This window comes from Mycteria americana, chromosome 6 (assembly GCF_035582795.1).
Source record: "Mycteria americana isolate JAX WOST 10 ecotype Jacksonville Zoo and Gardens chromosome 6, USCA_MyAme_1.0, whole genome shotgun sequence".
Taxonomy (NCBI): Eukaryota; Metazoa; Chordata; class Aves; order Ciconiiformes; family Ciconiidae; genus Mycteria; species Mycteria americana.
In genome coordinates, this window is record NC_134370.1 from 68,019,761 (window position 1) to 68,041,301 (window position 21,541).

General features: G+C 42.3%; 2 protein-coding genes across 6 annotated transcripts in view; one reads left to right on the plus strand and one right to left on the minus strand.

Annotated features, from left to right (window-relative positions):
* The first annotated feature begins 226 nt into the window (after positions 1 to 226).
* Positions 227 to 16,038, plus strand: SLC24A1 (solute carrier family 24 member 1). Its single transcript, XM_075506377.1, has 9 exons — positions 227 to 1,150; positions 2,937 to 2,999; positions 4,044 to 4,152; positions 10,063 to 10,149; positions 12,580 to 12,680; positions 13,321 to 13,521; positions 13,899 to 13,988; positions 14,860 to 15,026; positions 15,749 to 16,038. The coding sequence occupies exons 1-9, from the start codon at positions 227 to 229 to the stop codon at positions 15,996 to 15,998; spliced, it is 1,992 nt and encodes a 663-aa protein (XP_075362492.1). The 3' UTR covers positions 15,999 to 16,038.
* Positions 16,039 to 17,296: 1,258 nt separating this feature from the next.
* DENND4A (DENN domain containing 4A) overlaps positions 17,297 to 21,541 on the minus strand; it is a 57,870-nt gene continuing 53,625 nt past the window's right edge. For all 5 annotated transcript variants that reach the window (XM_075506374.1, XM_075506376.1, XM_075506372.1 and 2 more), the window contains 2 exons: positions 21,351 to 21,415; positions 17,297 to 21,123 (listed from right to left, as the gene is read on the minus strand). In XM_075506374.1, the coding sequence (XP_075362489.1) occupies positions 20,987 to 21,123; positions 21,351 to 21,415 (202 nt within the window). In that variant the 3' untranslated portion in view covers positions 17,297 to 20,986. The remainder of the gene's footprint in view (positions 21,124 to 21,350; positions 21,416 to 21,541) is intronic.

Sequence of the window (21,541 nt, forward strand, 5' to 3'; positions counted from 1 at the left end):
AAAAGCCATCAGTGAAGGAATGTTACCCAAGTGGTGGAAAGTTGCAGTCCTTTATTTTTTACACCAGATTTTCTTTTGCAGGATTGTACACTTTGTGTCATGCAGTTTCACTCCTGATGCTTAACATCAGCTAGAAACTCCAATGGTGGATATAAGTGCAAACTGCTGATCAAGAGAAGTCTTCAGTGGCTTCTGGACACGGCTCTGATTTTTGAACCTTTAGGAAATGCATTTACCACGGAGAAGGCGGCTACAATGGAACCGAATCTTTTTCTTGCTTGCCGTAGTGTTGGTCCTCTCTCTCTATCAGCTCCAATTCAGCCCCTCTGCTCTCCCAGCACCACACACAGCACCCCAAGCCACGGACCCTGTCAAAGTGACCTCCAGGGACGTCTCCAGCAACAAGACTGCCGTAACAGGCAATGGCACAGCAGCACCCAAAATAAGGCACTGTGTATATGTGGATCCTGAGCCAACTGTGCCCATCACTGCGTCAGTGGATACAACACCACAGCGAGAAAATGTCAGTGAAAGCTACCCAGATGAAAAGCCACCATACGAGTCCAAAGGAGAATATCCCCAGGACCTATTCAGTGTGGAAGAACGCAGGCAAGGGTGGGTTGTACTTCACGTCTTTGGCATGATGTATGTATTTGTGGCCTTGGCCATAGTGTGTGATGAGTATTTTGTCCCTGCTTTGGGAGTGATCACAGAGAAGTTGCAGATCTCTGAAGATGTGGCTGGAGCCACCTTCATGGCAGCAGGTGGATCAGCACCAGAACTCTTCACCTCCCTCATAGGTGTCTTCATCTCACACAGCAATGTGGGCATCGGTACCATTGTGGGCTCAGCAGTGTTTAATATCCTCTTTGTCATTGGCACCTGTGCCCTCTTCTCAAGGGAGATACTCCACCTGACATGGTGGCCTTTATTTAGAGACATCTCATTCTACATTGTAGACTTACTGATGCTCATCCTGTTTTTCCTAGACAGTGTCATTGATTGGTGGGAAAGCCTCCTTTTACTGACTGCCTATGCCACATACGTGTTCACTATGAAACAGAACGTGTACCTAGAACAATGGGTGAAGCAGGAGCTGAACAAGAAGCTAAATGCTGTGCAGGCAGCATCAGCAGAGCGTATACGGAAGGTTGGTGTCCTTATTGTTCAGAGGGCAAGTTGGAAATAATTCGTTCTAGCGTAAGCCACAAAGAAAAACTGCATCTCCTTCACAAAGTGCATATTCAAACAAAACCTCAGGATACAGGTTCTGGTCAATAATTATGGTCATAAAATGAGGGAAATGCAGTCTAGATAGTAGAGATCCTAAGGAATTAGAGAACACCACTAAAAGGGAGTTCTACCCTTGCAATTACTAAAGATATCAGTTGTGGTCAATTATCTACTTTCGAAGCATGGGATTTTGCTCACTCAGTTGTTGTAAAGGAGTTTCAAAAAGACCACTTGTGGGAACACGTTGTTAGTCTGGGAACATGATTGGACAATTCTGTGTTAAACAGAGGGAAGAAGGCTTCTGGTAAGAGGTGCTGTGCAAGCCTCTTGCAGATGAGAGATCTTGGAGGAAGTTCTCTTTTCCCATTCTGAAGCTGGGTGTGTTGCTGGGACGCTGGTGGTATCACTTGTTACCCAATCTGCAGCACAGAAGGGGATCTGGCAGCCTTTAGCAACCATTGCCACCTCTCCCCGTCAACATTTGGCAACAAGATCGAAATGCCCAAATCCTATTTCCATGGACTGACCACAGCTGTGTGTGCTCAGAGGCGGTTCTGTATGCCACTGGTGCTCAGACAGGGAGGTCTGTGGCTGTAACTACACGCTCCAGATTTGAGACCAGGGCCCTTCACTCATTGTCTTTTGAAGTAATAGTTGACTGCTTACACAAAGACAGTGTCTGAAGGTGTCCCCAGGGCCAATTACCCTTTCAGACTAGCAGATCTGGCCAGGACATGGTCTCCAGAACATTTGGGGCTTTGTCTTCTTGAGTGTGCCTGCCCACATCTTCCTCCTCTGTCCCTCCCCAACTCTCCCACTGCCTCTTTGTTCTCTTGACCTGTGCTACTGCCAACTGTCGAGCAGAGACCATTAGATTTCAAATTGTCCTCTGGCGTTGGCACGCTTTACTAGGCAGATGTGTGTCACTAAGCACTCAAGCATGCCTTGCCCCTTTGGTCTCGCCACTCTGCATAATTTAAGGAAAGAAAGGAAGAGGGGTGAGGATGGTTGAAGTGGTGCAGAATCAAGAAGGTGCTTTTCTTTTCTCCTCCTGGTCTGTCTTTCAGCCAGCGCTCGTGGCTGGGAGTCCTGAAAGCTCATGTTTTACATTCCGGTGGGATACATGTGCAAGATACTGCAGCTATACACATACATCACTGTGGACATCACCAATCATCACAAATTGAAGCCAGCCCTTCAGACTGAAGGAAAAAAAAACCCCTTCACTTTAAGTTTACAGAGAACTCTCACTAGAATATAGTAGCATGACAGAGAGCTGCTGGACCTAACCCTTGGGAAAAATAAATTACCTATATGGAAAGTAATGCTGATCACTGGAAAAAAATACCCCTTTGCACCTTCACTCTGTCTCTGCTGGAAAATAAGTCAGGATACAGGTGTTTGGGGATGAAGTCTGGGGCTGCCTATACCTACAGGAATCAGATGGTAGAGGCCATCTGAGTCCACCTCCAGGTACCTGCATCATCACTGAGGACCTGTAGGTAGAATCCTGTTTCTCTTGGAGGCCACATGGTTTTAAGGAGAGCACATGGCTTCGGCTCTTTCAGTAGCATCCATGCACAGTCATTTGAATTAGCTGTCCCACTTTCTCACAGACAGTAGCCTGAAGAACTATCATTATATCCTGAGAACAGGTGAAGCAGTGGTGGTGTTCAATTGTTTTTGTTCTTGCTTGTATGCAGAAAAGCAGTGGGGCAGTTGCAGATGATGCAACAAAGAAGCCAGCAGATGGGAGGAAGCTGCAGGTAGGTCTAAGCAACTTTACAGGGATCTGAAGTCATTGTATTTTGAACCCCTCCCCATGTCAGGTCATGAATAAAGGTGTCAGCTTCTGTGTCAAGAAACCTGGACCAAATCCTACTTTGTCCAAAGAATCAGCCATGCTTGGCACAATATCCACAGCTTACTTAAGAGGACACCTGGCTGAGTTGTGTCCTCAAAGGAATTTTTATAAAAATTAAGAGACAGCTCAGGCTTCCCAAGTGGATTTGACTAGCAGAGTGCTATTCATTCTATGCTTTAAACAGGCATAGAGGAATTCGGAGCATAACTTTTCTTACCTGGTTTCATGGCTAATTTTCCTCCTGAGCTCCCAGAGCAGAGGCTGGTAGGGTCTGTCCTTCCCCATAGCGAAAACTGAAGAGCTCATTCCTCTGCTCCTGGTTAAATTGCTGACCCTTTGTCTTCCCTGTGGCTGGCCAGTCATTGCACAGAGAGGCCTCTCCGATGTAGTGGCTGCATATGTACGTAAAATAACAGGTTTTACCTTCCTCATATGGATGCTACTTGTCCCTCTATGCACTTAAGCTACCTGTACTAATTAATGTTCAGTCAAAAGCTCATTAGGACTATGGTGTTGACTATAAGAACAGAGCACCAGAGCTTTCAAGTTAAGTCAGGACACTTGGCATGACTGTAGCATTACCTTTTAGCAGCATATAAATCTACACAGTTATTAACAATTTTATGACTAAAAGCAGTGCATGCTTTGATTATTATAATTTATAATAACATTGTATTGATGCTGAGTCCGTGCGAGCCCATTGTATTTATCTAAGGGCAGGTTAGCCTGCTATCTCCAGAGCACGTCTCTTGCTGTGAACAGTCGATACTGACAGCCATCCTGTGAACTTGAATGCAGAGGCTGTTTAAAATCCACGCTAAGGCTGCTCCTCAGGTTGGGGAGGTCAGCCTCCATATAAATGCATCCCCAGGGCAGAGCCAAACCAACGGTGGAGATGTTTTGAGGAGGAAACTGCTATTGACTGCTGCATTGTACCTTTCCATAGCCTGCATCAGCCTTACAGCGAGGCAGCAGCTCAGCCTCCCTACACAACTCTCAAATGCGCAGCACCATCTTCCAACTCATGATCCACACCCTGGACCCCCTGGCAGAAGGTGAGTGAATGCTCCACATCGGAGGGACTTGGGTTTGCAGCCCTGAGCCCAGAGCAGTTTAACTGGGAATACAGCCTTTGTATGTCGGGGTGTTCGGGATCATCCTGGAAATGCAGCTCTGAGTATCACAGATAATATTAGGTGGGGGGAGCTCTGCAACGGTGGGACGTATCCCTTCTAACCACATGGCTAGCAAGGACAAACACCTCACATTTTGGCCCTGCCATATCTACTTTGTCTGTGCCAAACTGGTTACTGCTGCTGCTTGAGGGAGGATGAGGGCACGTGGAGCAGCTGCTATTGCTGGGGTCCCTGCGAGCAGTGGCGGTCACTGCAGTCTCCCATCTTCTGCTGACCCTCTGACAGCAGGAGCAGCAAACATGAGTTACAGGCTTCCTCCATCTCTTAGCATGTCACATCTTCCTTCCTCTTCTTAGCTCAGACCTCACCACAGCCTCGGATCAGCAGCATGCAATGCTGACTGCATTTAAAGAAAGAGCTGCTCAACGTATCAGTCTCATTTATAATGGGAAAATGAACACGGGGAGAGCTTGTTACCTGTACACCTCCCCAGCTGTGCACACAGCCCCGCACAAGGCATAAACCCAAAGAAGAGGAAAAAGAAGTTAAAACCCTTGAAGAATTATTGTTTTGACAGTGGCTAAAATCCCGGCTGAGATCTAAAACGCACAGCAGGTTCCAATTATGATGGTTAAGCCAGTCCGTATGTGATTTAGACCAACACTGAGCACCTCTAAAAGCCCACCTGCAACACTGCAGTATCATCACTGCCATGGTAAACTGTACCCACAGCACTTTGCAGGCGATGGGCCAACTCCCCACGGCCAAGGGCTGATCAGCTCAGGACTAAGACACCTTCTTTTAAACTGCCCAGGGTGCAGAGAAGCCACATGTCCGGACAGATCCAGAGTCTTTGTACACAAACTTTTAATGTGCTGCTTTGTATCAGCTTTAATCCAAACAGTGTGGAGGTTCACTTTCCAAGAAATGGTGAAGCACATTAAAAAAAGATGTGGTTTTTTAGATTTTCTTTCCTAGCTCAGCACATGCCCTGCCCCTCCACTGCCCTACTTGTTCTAAAGAGATTATCTGTTGTCCATTCAAAGAGAGATTGAAGCTAAGCAGATCAACATCTCTTCTCTATCACAGAGGTTACAAAAAGGACTCTCCAGATCAAAATCCCAGCTGCACAAACTGATGGAGGGAACAAAGGAGGCTTGATAAGGACAGCAAGACAGATAGGTGTCTGCTTTGATAGATTTTGGTGAAGGCACCCATCATGTTACTAACGGTAGCCTAGCAAGAGCCAGACTCATCAGGGTTTGCTCTAATGCCCTTGCCTCCTGCCCCCTCAAAAGGTGGTATCAACAGCACAAGAATAAAACCAAAAACTTACAAGAGGACATGCCATTGCCTTTAGTATCAGAAAGTGCCAGACCTGAGGGACTGCTGCCCTCAGAGACCCTCCAGCGCCTTGTCATCCTTCCTGCACCTCTAAACGTCTTTGTGCAGCATCTGCCCACCCCAGGCCAGCACACGCTCGGCTTTATGGTCCAGGCTGGTGCCCCGGTGAAACCCTGGGACCTCAGCAGGAGTTGTGGGGGCCCGAGGATGCCAGCCGAGGCCAAGGAGGGTGCTCCAGTGCTGCCCCAGGTAGCTCAGCCCAAAATACATTACTGGGGGAGTTTCAACGCAGTTTTAAGCCACTGGCCTTGCTAAAAAGACTGTATTACCACGACTTGTGAATATTGAATAAATGGGACTGGGGGGGGAGTGGTTTGGATCTTCTCTGAAAGACAAGCTTCCCCTCTCATTTCAGCTAGGCAGAATTGGAGTTACTGTCTCTGTATGCGGCAGCCACTAGATGGGAGTGTGACCATAAGTACTTAAGCAAGTCTAATACCACAGGGACACGCGAGGACAGGCTAAAGTCTCTCCAAATGGTTGTTATTTCTTAGACCCTTTACTGTAATAATGCCCCTGAGTTAAGGGCAAAACCTCTGCCCCAGGTACATGCCTGTTCCACTCAACACTGCTAGAACAGAGACAGCTCCTTAGAAAAGAAAATAATAAAGATGAGATTACAACAGCACAGCACTCAAAATCAAGGATCCAGTGTCCCAGGTCCTGTGTATCTAGGAGGAGACACTCCTTACCCTGATAAAGTCATACCTAAAGAAAAGGGAGTCTGGAGAAAAAGAATCATTTATGAATAGGCTGAGAAATCTAAGTGCCTTGAGGATCTTGGCCAAAAAGATGAAGTGACTTCCCCAGGATGACTCTGAAAAAGGATTTGAACCCAAAAGGCATATCAGGACTGCAAGCTCAGCCTTTGTGTTAATAGTACTGCAGCCCTTTGGTACCCTCAGGACAGCTGGGTGCCTAGTTCCCACTGATCACCGACAAAGTCCTTCTCTTTGCAGTGTGTGCAGCACTGCCTGTACTGGACACATTTCTGTAATTAGGTTGCAACATAAAAGATGATCCCAAAGCAATTTATCTTTCCTCAAGGGTCCTTGTTCCTTTTTGCCAATGCCTGTAGCATCAGCACTTAAGAGGCTTGTGGTAAAGAGCACTGTACAAAAGAAAAAGCTTGCCAACTATTGCTCAGCAGTTCCTAACTTAACCTACTGAAATTAGGATCTCTGTAGGGTTTCCTTCTTTATGCTGCAGTTGCATTTTATTTGGGCAGCACAGAAGCAGTTACAGCAAGAGTCCAAAATGTGGAAGAACTGCCAGCACTGGGCCTCCAAAACCAACTTCCAGAAGCAGGCGTCTTAGCAATAAAGTAGAAGTCTGAAATACAAGCTTTGTTTCACTGCTCCTAATGCAACACCCCTTGTGTGAAACCAAACTTCTCGTTTGAACAGTGTTTACATTCAGAATGTTTATTTTTTTCTTTTTGTATTAGAAAGGGATCATTACTTCAGTCTTTTTCTCTGTCTGCAGGAGGCTGGGTGTTTTACTTCAGAAGTTCTAACATTTACGTTGCATCCTGAATTATATTGTTGATAGAAGCTTTTATTTTCAAAGTGCTTTATTTTTAAATGAGGAATTTCTAGCAACTTTGGTCTTTTTCCCCACTTTCTCTGAAAGTGTGCAGAAGCAGAGCGTGAGATCTTTTCAAGATATTACAGCTAGACGGCAGAGGGAACTGTTGGGGAATTAAAGGGAGCGAGGATTTTGGAAAGACTGAGGAACCTTCTCATTTCTGAACCTCCAGTCTTACCATCGGATTATTCTTTAAACTCTAGTCATACAGGGAAGAAGACAGAAGCCTGCTTTTACTTTTGAATGAAGAAAAAGGCTCCAGCAGCAAGGTTGTCAGAGCTGTCTACCCTCAGTATGCCCCAGTTAACAAGCTAATGATTCTGGAAATTAGACCAGAATAGAGCAGCAGGTAGTTTTGCAGGCTCAAGTTGAGCTAGAAGACTGAAGGCAGATACAGTCTCTCCTTGCTTCATTAGCATTCAATCACTTGTTTTAAGAGAATGATGATACCACGGGGTAAAAGGAGTCATGAGATTTTTTTTATGTCTACTTTTAGACACCAGCATCCCCAAATCCTCCAGGTTCATGCCAAATTTTAAAGAAAAAAATCCTTCCTGCTGTTCATGTTGTAAGTTAGTCCTGTTAGATTAAATATTAGAACCAAAGAATTAACTAAACATAAGAGCCAACCTAAAGGTAGAAGCTCAGTTGCCACCTTAAGTCCAGCCTGGATGCTGTCAATCCATAGGATAGGAATCTTCCTGAAGAGCATCTCAGGGCCCCTGGACGCAGGCATGTCCCGTGTGACGGGCCCTCAGAACAGGGGCAGAGTTACCAGCAGTGAATGCCCCAGGGGACTGGAGTCCTCCGCGAGGACTGAGCCCACGGGGCTGTGGAGCACCGGCACAGCCAGCACGCAGCCCTGCTCGGCTAATCCCCAGCACTTCCAAGGCCTGAGCTGACAGATATCCTTCCTCCCCATGCTGACCTGCAGATCTGGCCAGCTTATAGCCAGCTCTTCCTCCAATCTCAGTCCATCCTGCACGAAATGTATGTCAGAGGAATTAACACCTTTTTAAATGAGGCTGATCTCATGAGAACTGGATAGTGGCCTGGACCTAATCTGTTTATCCTGACAGAGAGATGCTCACAGGTTCCGCTCGGGTCGGTGCTCACAGCCTGCAGCCTAGGTGAGGGCAGGAAGCCAGGAGCTTGAATTTATATAATCTCTTTCAGGCTGAGCCTGACCGCCCTGACCCTGCTGACAGAAGCTTTTGCAACAGCTTCTGGGAAAAGCTGAACAGAAAGATGTGTTGCCCAGTGGCTAGAGGAGACCAGGAGCAAAAAGTCACCTCTTCATTGCCTTGCATCGATGGGTATTCTTGTGCTTAGCATCAGTAGAGAGGGAACGAAGCAAAGCTCTGCACTTCCCCTCTGGTAGGCTTCAATATTGACAAGGAGCATGGAAGAGTCAGGCTCTTTAGTCCCAGCCAGCCTTTCAAAGGAGAAGAGCTCATCATTTCATCTCTGTCCAGCCATTCCAGTGAATCCAATTTCCACTGAACGGAAATTCCAGTCACTGAAAGACCTTTCTGTCAGACGGTAACAGGAATCACACCAGAACAGGACTCGTCCCCAGAAGCCTTAATGTCTGAGCCAGTCCCAGTTATTGGACCTATACCAGAGTCTACTGATTTTCACAAGATTCAGCTCAGAACGGTAGATCTGCCTGCGTGGCTCAGGGCCTCAGACCTGCTATTTCTATTAACTCAGTATCATGGTGATGAATAAAGTGGCAGAGCCCTGCCCTTGAGGCAAATGACAACAGCACGTTCTGGTTGCACAGTCAACAGTACAGTAGATTAAATCAGTGCGATAAAACTTTCAGAGGAAATTAATTTACAGCCCCTCACACAAGCCGAGCATAGCATGGCAAATTTCTTGTGGCTACTGTCCATGTGCAAAGCCTGTAACTCTCAGCTTAGTCATTGGGTAGGCAGCTCAACAGAGGATATAGATTAGAGGAAAATGAGGCTTTTCTCTGAGCCAATGACTTGCTCACTTTCCATGAGAGTAGGAGTTAAGATATTTGAGCACAACACCTAACTATGGAGACATATACCCAGTTTCACAGTTCACTGTAAAACAATAATAAAGCAGCTCAGCTGAGCAGAGCACAGTTTACAGTGGAAGAAGTCCTCAGCAGTCCCAGAAATACAGTGCTGGACAGTGCACTGGTGAAGACGATCTCTTGGGTAGCCTGGACCACGTTGAACTGGATACCAGGAATTTAGACCAGCTCCAGCAGAGGAGACAGTTGCATATACTTAGAGAAATCAATCATTTTCCAGATGACTGGAACATAAAAGGCTTTTATTTTTCCTTACCATCAGGTCCCCAGGCTGCAAGCAGCACAGTAAAGCCTCTTCAACAGCCACATGGCAGAAGGAAGGTGTCTTTTTTAGCTTGGACATAATCTAGCCTGAAAAAAGCAGCAGTCCTTTGGGAACAAAATGATATTGCATTGAAACTCCTCTGTTCTTTCTGCATTTGCTTCCTATGAAGTACAGATATCGCCTGTATTACTGAATTGGAAAGAATTTCACTTCCCCCTAGACTCTCTTTTAAATACGAAAGTATTGATTACACATCAAATTGCCAGCATAATTGCCATAGTACTAAGCATTTAAATATAACAGCTACGATCAGCTAGCAGCAGCCAAAAGCCACAGCCAGAAAGAGAACTCACAAGTCAGTGCTGACTGCAATCCATGCAGGAGGAAAGGGGCAAGAGAGTGTGCGCCTGTGTTGGGGGGAGGCAGCTAAAGGGGGGAGGCAGCTAAAGGGGGGCTTTGCGTAGCTGACAGCTGCTGATGAATGCGTCCTTCTCATCCACAGCAAAATTTAAAGACAGGGTTGACATCCTGAGCAACATAGCCAAGGCTAAAGCAGAGACGCTGGCTGGACAAGGATCAAAACCAGAAGGTGAGTGCAAGAAGAGTCAGTGCTGTTTGCCTTGTTTTGGACTGCAGTCTCTCACCTTCCCAGCACTCAACTCCCAAGGGCTGGCAAAAAAACCTATGGTCTACCACAAATTTTCTGTTATTACTGGTCACAGATGGCTGCTATAATAATGCAGCAGAAATCAATTGATGTATGCTAACAGTGGGCAATAAAAGCCATCCCCACAGGAGTCTAGGAGTGGTTAGCGAGATAGCATCCAAACAGAAAGTGCTACAAGGATGTAGTGTGAATTGCAACCAGAAGGGTGGAAGAGGGGAAATCAGACCATTACAGACAGCAGCTGGGTGCTGCTATGCTCCTGATCTTTGGTAGACCCTGTGTTGTGGTTTAATACAGCAGACAGTCATTTGCTCACTTGCCCCACACACCCCCACTCTGTGAGATGGAGAAAAGAATCGGGGGGGGGGAGGGGAAGTAAAATTTAGGTGTTGAGATAAAGACAGTTTAATAAGACAAAAAAGGAGGAGAAAACAATAATAATCAATAATAATAATAATGATAAAATAATGTACAAGACAAGTGATGCACAATGCAATTGCTCACCGCCCACCAACCGATGCCCAGCCCGTCCCCGAGCAGCAGTCGCCGCCCCCCTGGTATATATATATATACATACTGAGCGTGACATCCTATGGTATGGAACAGCCCTTTGGCCAGTTTGGGGCAGCTGTCCTGGCTGTGCTCCCTCCCAGCTTCTTGTGCACCTGGCAGAGCATGGGAAGCTGAAAAGTCCTTGACCAGTGTAAGCACTGCTTAGCAACAAATAAAACGTCAGTGTGTTACCACGTTATTCTCATGCTAAATCCAAAACACTGCACTATACCAGCTACTAGGAAGAAAACTGACCCTATCCTGGCTGAAACGAGGACACCCTGCAAATGAGGTGTTCGTTAAAACAAAGTACCTTCATTTTAACTTGGAAATTTGGCACACTTGCAGAAGAGCACGGAAGATTCCTCCACAGAGAAAAACTGCACTGACTTTGTCTAGAACATTCTAAGGGGCTGTGCATCCTTTTTAATAGTTTTTGCTTTTTCTATATCACTACTGATACACGGGCTTCTGAGCTGATTCAGAGGCAGCAGCTGGCCTGTGCGACAGCACAGGTCTGTGCTGTCAGTGAGGCTGGAGATTTTGAAAAACAAGCAAACTGTTGTGTGGAAGGTCCCACCTCCACAAGCACCCTGCTGCAGTACAGCAGTCACCCACGTACCTCACAACATGGAGCCTCACCTACGCGAATGAGACCAAACTTGAGGAAAATACTGTTTAAGAAACAAGTAAATTCTTGGTGTGAGTTATCAATACCATGTTGACTTCACTGAACTATGAATTTTCACCCCATGACGTGTTCCACAAACTTTGTTGGTGCATGGATAGAGCTGTGCACATTCCAAAAGTGTCTGTCACTCTGTCTCCCACTTTGGGCTGAAAGTATCCCAGGTGAACTCTCTTAAGGCCTGGTTTCAGAAATCCCAAGTGGCGCTCGCTGAAAACATACATTTCTGAAAATCTCCCCTCTAGACTCGCTCCCTAGTGCAGTTGTGAGGCACTGTACTGGATCAGCTTACTCAGTTCAGGATAAGACACCCCATCCCGGCACAATTCATGGCATAATGCGATCCTACTAACTTGACAGGCTTGACTATGTGGAAAGGATCCCTTATCCTAAATTGCAGCAGTCTGAAAAGGGCCCTTGCGGTGACCGAGCAGAGCCAGGCACCCCCTCTCACCTCTGCTCTGAGTTATCCATATTTCTACACTGTTCTGTACAGAGGTTTCCGTGTTCCTCTTGGCTACTCAGGTTAACATAGGAACAGCACAGAGGACATTGCAGTTATTTCCTTGTATGCATCAGCACTTTCCTATTTGCATTTGAATACCTACCAAATGATTAGGGATTAAAGTCTGGCAGCACCTAACAGCCATTTCTGAGAAGCCTCGAAGAATATCAGTTCCCTGGAGAATGCTACGCTCTACTAGAAAAAAAGGGGAAGCAAAGCTTTACATCCTTTCTGGCTTTAAGGATGGCTTTAATAAAATCTTCAGAATCTGGACTGAAACCAAGAAACACTCATCAGTTGTAGATCGGATAATTAGCATTTCCCTGTTGTAGCGCATGTGCCACTTACAGCAGTTTCAGATAGAAGGTCATAGGGGCATCAAGGTATCATTCTGTGCCAGGTGGGCCAGATTCTGCCTAGCTTTTACTCATCACAATCCACAGAAGACAGAGGAGACAAACAGAAAACCTAAGCAATCAGACTGTGTTTAACATGAAACACCACACATTTTTGTAGGAAGCTCAAACCTCCCTGCTGATCAAGGGGAGGGCGGCTACCTGCTGCTGACGTGACTGAAACCAGTATTCCTTCTTATCACTTTTAGCAGAAGAGGAAAAGAAGGCACCAAGCACCGTTCAGGTAACTCCTGCCAGTGATTCTGAACCCGGCAAAGACAAAAAGAAGGGAGACGCGCCGCAGGATGGACAGGTATTGAAATAAGTATCACAGGCAATAAGCACTCACTCCAGACCAAACTTCACATGAACTTTCCTTCTTCCCTCTCTAGAGCTTTTGGGATAGGACCCAACCCATTTCCCATAACTAGCAACTATAAATAGACTGTGTGCATAGTGATGAGGTATATTAAGGTGTTAGCTGAAATATTTCAGCTTACAAACACAAATCAGGTCCAAAATATGACACCAACAGATACTGTATAGTATTTTCTCCTCAAATGACTCTTCTGAGGCTCCAACATGAGATACACAAGTATCTGCCTGTCCTGTGTTCATCAGTACATGCTTCTGTTTTCCTAATCCCTCCTTTCAATCGATGTAATGTGGCTGTTCTGATGAGGAAAGGTTTTCAAAGAGACAGTAAATGTTTCATTTGTGTCAAAACCCCATCTAAAAGTTGGTTCTAGTTAACTGATACCAATTAGTTAACATAATACACAGGCCCTGAGATACCTGAATCTTGTCCCACAATAGCAAGACGTGGGCTGTGGCTGCCCTCGGCCATGTTACAAATGTGACCTCTGCCAAGGCAAGGCCCTGGTGAATAAATGCTGTGCAGCTCCTTGTTAGTGTGAAAACATACTGGCTTTTTTCTTTTTTCTGATCTACAGGCCTCTTCAGACAGCGATACCTCAGAAGAGAGCAGCTCTGAGAGCGAGGAAGACAGTGATGACGACAGCACAGATGATGATGAAAATGATGAGCCATTATCTCTTGAATGGCCAGAAACTAGGAAAAAACAAGCAATTTACCTTTTCCTCTTTCCCATTGTCTTCCCTCTCTGGAGCACTATGCCTGATGTTAGAAACCCAGTAAGAATCTGTCTTCCTTCTGCTGCTAGATTCATTAACTGAACTATAGATTTCCTCTCGGCAAGAGTCCCCAGGTCTATTTTTCCATGTCTAGAGTCTTTGCATACTTGAAGCGCTCCTAATGCTGCAGGGAGTGGGACAGGAGCCCCAGCTGCAGCATAGCATAGGTCCAGAGACTTAATTTAATAAACCACAAAAGACTAGCAACTACTGGTCATCTAATCAAGCTGACAAAACCCAAATACAATTAGAGAGACGAGGGTCCATGTTAAAGCAATTGATTGCAGTGAAGTGTTTCAGGTGAATAATTTTCATTGGGGATTGTTAACTTTCCTGAAACTTCTCCACATTTTTCTTTTCAAACTTGATTTTAACAGGACTCCAAGAAATTCTTTGTCATCACGTTTTTTGGATCCATCATCTGGATTGCTGCCTTCTCTTACCTCATGGTGTGGTGGGCTCACCAGGTGAGGGGTTTATTTTCTCTCTGCAAATAAGACCATTTCAGAACAAGGAGATGGAGAGAGAGGGAACAGTGTCACTGTGGCATTTTATCTGATCAATTACAGCTGCAGTCATCCATCAAAACAGTAAAAACTTTGTTTTGTTAGAACCCAAAAGGGAATTTTCAATTTCATTCTTTTCAATTTGACAAAGAGTCATTCTTTTTCGAGAGCTTCCAAGGGAATTTGTGCATCAGTGAAAGGAAAAGTGCTGTCAAGATTTATCTTAATACTCCCTTTTCATTGATGAATGCTTCTGGGCAGAACATAATTATCCCTTACCTAATTAAAATTCTAGGAAAATACAGGTTCTGATTCTGGAAGTTACTAAATAATCTCAACTCCCATTGCCTTAACGTTCACCTGGTATTCTGGGAAATACTACTTTGCATCTTGTAGAAGCAGACCCACAATTTGTATTTAGTGATATATTGCACATTCACAGTATAGTTGATCAAGCCATAAATCCAGAGACTATCATTTCCCAAAGCTCTTGGATCATACATAGCTGATGTTAAATTTGGAGAGGGAAAGGTAGACGACATCCAGAAGAGGTGAACTTAGGACAGAAGAGTTGCGCTGTACTTGACTTGGCCTTGCTCAGTCTTGGCAACACTGTGATCAGATGGCCTACGCTATAGAGCAAATCTGAGATCAACATACACTATGAAATTTAACTTTTTATCCCATAAAGCAGAAAAAAATGCTACCCTGTTGAAGTGGATTAAAATATTTTAACTCAAATGTGGCATGAAACCAAAAAGACTTCACAGAGCAATTAAATTCCATGTTCCAAAAGTAACAGCCCTACACAACTTTTTTTTGTGTTTATTAGGTTGGTGAAACAATTGGGATATCAGAGGAAATTATGGGGTTAACCATACTGGCAGCAGGAACATCAATCCCTGACCTTATCACCAGTGTCATTGTTGCACGGAAAGGCTTAGGTGACATGGCTGTCTCCAGTTCCGTAGGCAGCAATATCTTCGATATCACTGTTGGGTAAGTATTAGTTCAATGCTAAAAGATGCATTTCTTCTGAAATACAAAGCAAGCTGGTTTTATTCCAAACAGGGTCTTAATTAATTTAATTTTAGCTGTAATTAAATGAAGGGCAGCTGGACAACCAGTTACTTTTTTTTTATTTTTAAACCTAACCTACTCAGGAAAGACAGATTTTTATAACTTAGTGCAGCAGAGTGAACATTAAGTTGCATAGTTCAGGTCATTGTTCTGCAGCTTAAAATAATGGTATGTAGCTCAAAACAGAAGCACCACCATCTTCAACTAATTCTGAATCAACAGAAAATTACTGATTTTTCAAGGCAAAAATGCAGCAAATCTTTGGCTAACATCAAAGATTACAGACAGGATATATCCACTCAGACATTCAGATCCTATGCAATCAAGGCTCAGTATCTGCGCCTGTATCTTTCATCGATAAAGCATCAGGACTTACTTCTTTATTATAGCATGCTGAGACACTTAATTCATAGGTACTGTTTTAAAAACCCTTTTAGATTCTTGGATTGCATAATGATAGTGCAAGTATTATCCAAATGCAATTTTTGACATGAACAACATCAATTTTAGATTTATGCTGAGTTATACTGAATGCAATCATGCATTTCTTTTCTGTAACCATTTGGGAAAATTGCTTAGTTACGATGCAGAAAATGAACTGCCTTAAAACATTTATTTCAATTATTTTCCTTTACTTGCAGTTTGCCAGTTCCTTGGTTCCTTTATTCCATCTTCAATGGCCTCAGTCCAGTTGCAGTCAGTAGCAATGGTTTGTTTTGTGCAATTGTTCTCCTTTTTCTCATGCTCCTGTTTGTGATTATCTCAATCGCTGCATGTAAATGGAAAATGAACAAACTACTGGGGCTCACGATGTTTGCTCTTTACTTTGTGTTTCTGATCATCAGTGTGATGTTAGAAGACAAGATAATATCCTGCCCAGTATCTATATGACATTCGGACACTTCAAGATATACGTAAGCATACATCAAAATCAAAAGGGGTTTAAGGTAGCAATTGTTCTACTGAAAAAAGCAACCAGAATTGTAACAAACTTACTGAGAATAAAATATCTTTAACATACTAAAAAAAAAACCAAAACCAAAAAACCCTTCAAGTGGTATGTCAGCCTCTACTGTTTTTCTTTAGGATCAGAAAAGATCAGATAATGAAGTGACCAATACCAAATAACATACATGTTTAGGCATTCATGGAAAGGCTGATATACAGATGCATGAAGTTTTCAGTATGGCTGATCCCCTCAAGTTAATGCAGCTGATTGTCAGCACAGAATATTTACTCATTATAGAAATATTTTCAGGAACACCCTCTAAATTACTTAGTAAACTGCTCAAACTCACCGAAATCGATGAGCTTTCCTTCAGTGGGAACAGAATCAGACCTCTACAGCTTGCCTTTACAGAACTACTCTGCTTAAAATCATTGTGTGGACACACATTCTGCATCTCGGAAGTGAACTCCCTCGAATTGCATAAAAGCAATGAGCACAGCGGTTCCTGAGGTCTGCGCTGCAGCTAGTTTGCCATGACTTCCCTATGCAGAGGTAGTTTTCATCCTTTCGGTGAATGCCACCATAAAGCCTCCACAACTGGTACTCTACACATACCTCCAGGAAAGTGTACACAGAACATGCGATGCACTTCAGAGGAAATGCTTTTTGCTGGCCCTCTTCAGACTGTGGGAAATGTAATACTAAGGTTTTCAAGGAAAAAGCAAAGCAGTAAGAGTTATTTCTGCATGCAGAAGAACACAGGATTTGAGAGTTGCAGAGCAATCCTGAAAGCTATCCATATGGCTCCTTTTAAATCTGTATCTGATCTTGTAACACAATCCCTAAAACTTACAGTAAGTGCCACCATACAAGTGGGATGTCATATGGATTTACGTCTTACCGCAACAAGACTAAATGGATCTGGGATTAGGATACCACATTACCATTAATAAAAACTAAAACCAGGAATCAGAAATACTACAACAAGAAGCTGAACTGCTTGAGTTTTGTTTTCCTCCTGACACTAATCTCTGAAATTTACAGATTATTGTATCCAGCACTAATTCTTGTTGTTAGCACTGTCTTCTACATAACCACTATGAAAAAATGCCACTGACATCAACTATCAACAAACCTGAAAGGTTTATTGTTAACAATGCTTCGTGTGAGCAAAAAATGTAGTTGCAGACATTTCTGTCATTCTAATCCAACTAATAAAATGTTAATGAAAATAACCAGAAAGATTTTAAGCTTTTTATTGACTTGCTGTAAAACTTCTTTTTTGGATGAGACAGAAAAAAACCTTAACATTGTGAACACTGACTTGCATATTTTAAAGGAACTACAAACCAAAGCAAACATCCAACATACTGTTTTTTGGTAAATAAAATTTAAACATTACATATTTACAAATCTACAACCATTCATTTAAAAAGTGCTGCTTGCAGACTAACATAGTACCATTTTTAAATCCCAGTGAGATAATATCCTGAAATACCCCTCTCTGTTATTACTATTTGCATCTCCCATTTGTTACACAAAGATTTTACATGCAGGAATTTTATCTTTCTTGGGGTACAAATCATTTAATTTGCCAGTGGAAGTCTAATTCATCAGGCTGTAACTGTACCAACAGCAAACCTTCTCAAAATGGGAAACAGTTAGCAGTGTCAGAGAAACAGCACAAGTTCTATTCACATTTCAGTATTTCATCTCCAGTAATTATTCCAGTGGAACCATAAGTAAAGCAAAATATATATTGCACTGCAAATGTAAACCCTTTGTTTAAGGTTTTTGACATAAGCATTATTTAGTACACAAAAGGAGAAAATTCAGTTCATACAAAATTTTAAATTGAAAATATGTCTCAAATATTTATTCATCTTTGCGGTATTGGAAAATATATTCAAATTGCTTTTCTAATAAAGGACAGTGAGATTTGAAAACTATTTCAACATTGAATTGTATGATGCTTAAAAATTATCCACCTCAGGACCTACATTTTGAACATTATGACTTGCATGAGAAAAATTTCCCATTTAAAGCATATCACTATTCCAACTATATTTTATTATAGTATTTCTATAGTGGACTGACTTGCAACAGACTTTATAAAACAATTCATTAAGTATAATGATTTCACTTGATGAACTACTACATGATACAGTAATTTAAAAGCACACCCATATAAACATCAGCAATGCTTCAGGAGTGCCACTCTGAGGATGCAAGAACACAGTAAGATTGTTTGTTGTCTGAAGGATGCATATACAATCCTTTTCATGGTACAGTATATACTCTTCTGATAATACTGGCAGGACTGTTGATATTTGAATGAAGTGGCAAACTTGTTGGCTTTTTAAGTCTGAAGACAGTTGGAAGTACTTACAACTAGGCTGGGACTAGAATGGAGAAAGTGGGCCACGTATTACAAGCGCTGCATCTATTCCTGTGCTAGCACACACAGTTGCAGTGTTATGTCCTAGTAAGTGAGAGGTGGTTAGAGACCAGGCTCAGTCGCTTCTGCCAGACTAAAATAGGAAGTGGGAAGCTCGCTTCATAGCTCAGTACCTCTAACACACCACGGCAGCTCTGGAAAAAGCACTTGCCCTCCTTCATGGCTTGAAGGTCCTATAAAACAGTGGCTGCCCCAAGTGGTAAATGACATGGGAAACAGAACTGCAAAGAGCTAGGAACATTACCTTATACACAGCACAAACATGTATGAGTTTATATACACAGCAACTACTGTATGCAACTTTTACTTGGTAAATACAGTGTACCTACCGTACAGAGCAGAGCATACATGCACACTAATAGGTACTTACAGTGAATATGTTAAAAAATAACCTGGTGTTTTTCACAATAGTTCAGAAGAATGAAGGGGGTGTGTATCCACCCTACACTGATACACTGTTTACCATCTACCTGGGTGAAAAAAGTAGCTATATTTCATGCACGAAGAATACTTTACAAGCATGGCAGTACAAAAGGAGAGCATGATAAGCTGTTAAAATAAATTAAATGTGAAAAATGTTGTAAGTGTAGCATGCTAGCTCCACCTCAGGGTGGGGGGATACTTTCAAAAAGGTCAGCCACGTAATTAGCAGCAAATTAGAGAAGAGGTATTACCCAATGAAAGCTGTATCCAACAAGACTGCATCTTGCAATTATCATCAGCATATACCTGCAGCTCTACAAATTTTAAATCCTTTCTCCTTAGGGCAGCATCTTCTTACTACTTTACAGAGGTCTGGGAGGAGGTTACATAGAGCTTCATAGCAGCATTACTTCTCATTTATGCCTCTAAGAGGCTCACTATTTCATTTAATAAAGTAAATGTGAGCTTTAAAGTTTATCTCCTTTCTGCCTAACTAAATATTGCTGTATTATTACACTTGCAAACTAAAGAGATTTTAAAAAATACCTGCTAGTCGGCAGACCAAAATATAAAATCTAAAGTAACAGCTGAATATTTAGAAGTATAACAACAGCAACAAATAAAAGAAATTAGAATTGAAAAAACATTAAGATTACTTAAAATAAAGCTATTTGTTAAAGCATGGTTCAATTTGTTTAGGGTGTTTTAGACAATTCAATGTCTGTTTTCCCACCTCCATACAAGACTTCTGGTATTTTCTCTGTAGCCTACCTTCTGGTGAGGAGTTGCTATGTGACTGAGAGCACAGAACGTTTTTTTTTTTAAATCTCTAGAACAAGAAAACATGAGTCAAAAGCCATGACTCCACCACAAGGACTGACATAGCGTTTTTCTTCACAGAAAAAAAAAGTTTTGCCTGTGAAATAGAGACCAAACATTCCAAGTACATTTAACTATGCACAATATGCCCTAATAAGTTACATTCCCTATATATTCCCTGTAGCAAGTTTGCTGTATCTACTTCAGTTAAAAGCTTTGGATTAGCATTATGTACGTGCCATATTTAGTGTGTTTCAAACACATCCACCAAGACTCCAAACACTGCATGTTTATGAAGAACTTCTTGCAGGCTGTCATTTGCTTTGTATTACATCTGTAATGAGGTCACATTAACAAATGCCAACAGCTGAGATGTACTGATTCCATAACATAATCTGTAGGACTCTTCAGTATGCTTTCTCTTTACTAGGGAGTGGGGAGTGAAGGGAACAGGAAAGGAAAAGGAGATTTCTACAGAAGTGTTTTACAGAGACATCAGTGTGTTCATTAGTAGAGTTTTACAGAAGTTTACCATACCTTCCTTCTGATTGCTGTGGTAACACATTTTCCATGTGCGCATGAGAGAACCGTATCTAGAGTACTGTCTAGGTGAAGGTTAACATTTTCTATTCTGCTTTAAAAACAAATCACTCTTCAAAAAGTAACTGGACAAGTTACTATAAACAGCAGTGTACTGCAAAAAAAAAACCCCCACTGTATTGCTTATGCAGCAAGTCCATTTAAAATTCACTCCAGTAATTTAAAAAATTAAAAAAATATCAACTTACTATAAACAATTTAAAATATGTATAATACAACTTTGTATGCTCTTCATAACATCATGAATATTCTATGTAAACAATAGATTTTGAAGAATTTACTTCGCTCACATTAGTTTCAGTGCATTGTTTCTGTCCACCTGTTACTTAATTTTTTTTAAGAAGGGAACTGTAATATGTTGTCCCAAGTTAAAGAACTTATTTTGTTTAGAATCTTCCTTTCTACACACTGATTTGCAGAAAGGACAAGGGACAGGGAAATAATATTTGGCCCATTTTTCACTCTGTCCATTTCCACAACTGTAGATAGGCCTAATTTTTCCAAGGCCTTCTGCCATAGTACATTCGTACATACGTTCTTAAACACTGAAGACTGAGATGTTCCTTGTGACTGAAGTGGTTATTTTACACAGGTATACATCATAGGTATCACCTCTTTATCTAGGTATATTTAAAGATATGGTTCTCCAAAAATCTTTCTGCATTCCATCACTCCAGTACTTGGTGGTCTATCACAGTTATGAGTATTCTTCACTTGATTAGCTGTGAGACGATCATAGGCCATTTTGTACTCTCTGTCGAAAGCATCTGCAGAAATAGGAAAACAACTTCTATATACCATGCTCAAAACCACAACCCAAATACAATGACAGCTAGTACGCTTATCAGCGGAAAATAACTGTAAAGTCCTTTTTATTCAGCACTTACTGTTGAATGACACACATCTAATCTACAGATTTTTTTTTTTGGAAGCTGAAAAACTAGTTTGCATACATTCATCATCTATGTTTATCCAAATAATTTATAAAACTTACCTATATCAATGTTATCTCTTCCTAGGGCAACAAGTGAGAGAAATAGTATTTCTCTGTAAAGGCTCCTGAAATTGTAAAAAGAAATGTCAATTTATATACCGCAATAATATACCACAAAACAATCTATATTAAAAATAGATTGAAGCATTTAAAGATAACTTATTTTTAAAAATAAGTGGCATTTTGAACAT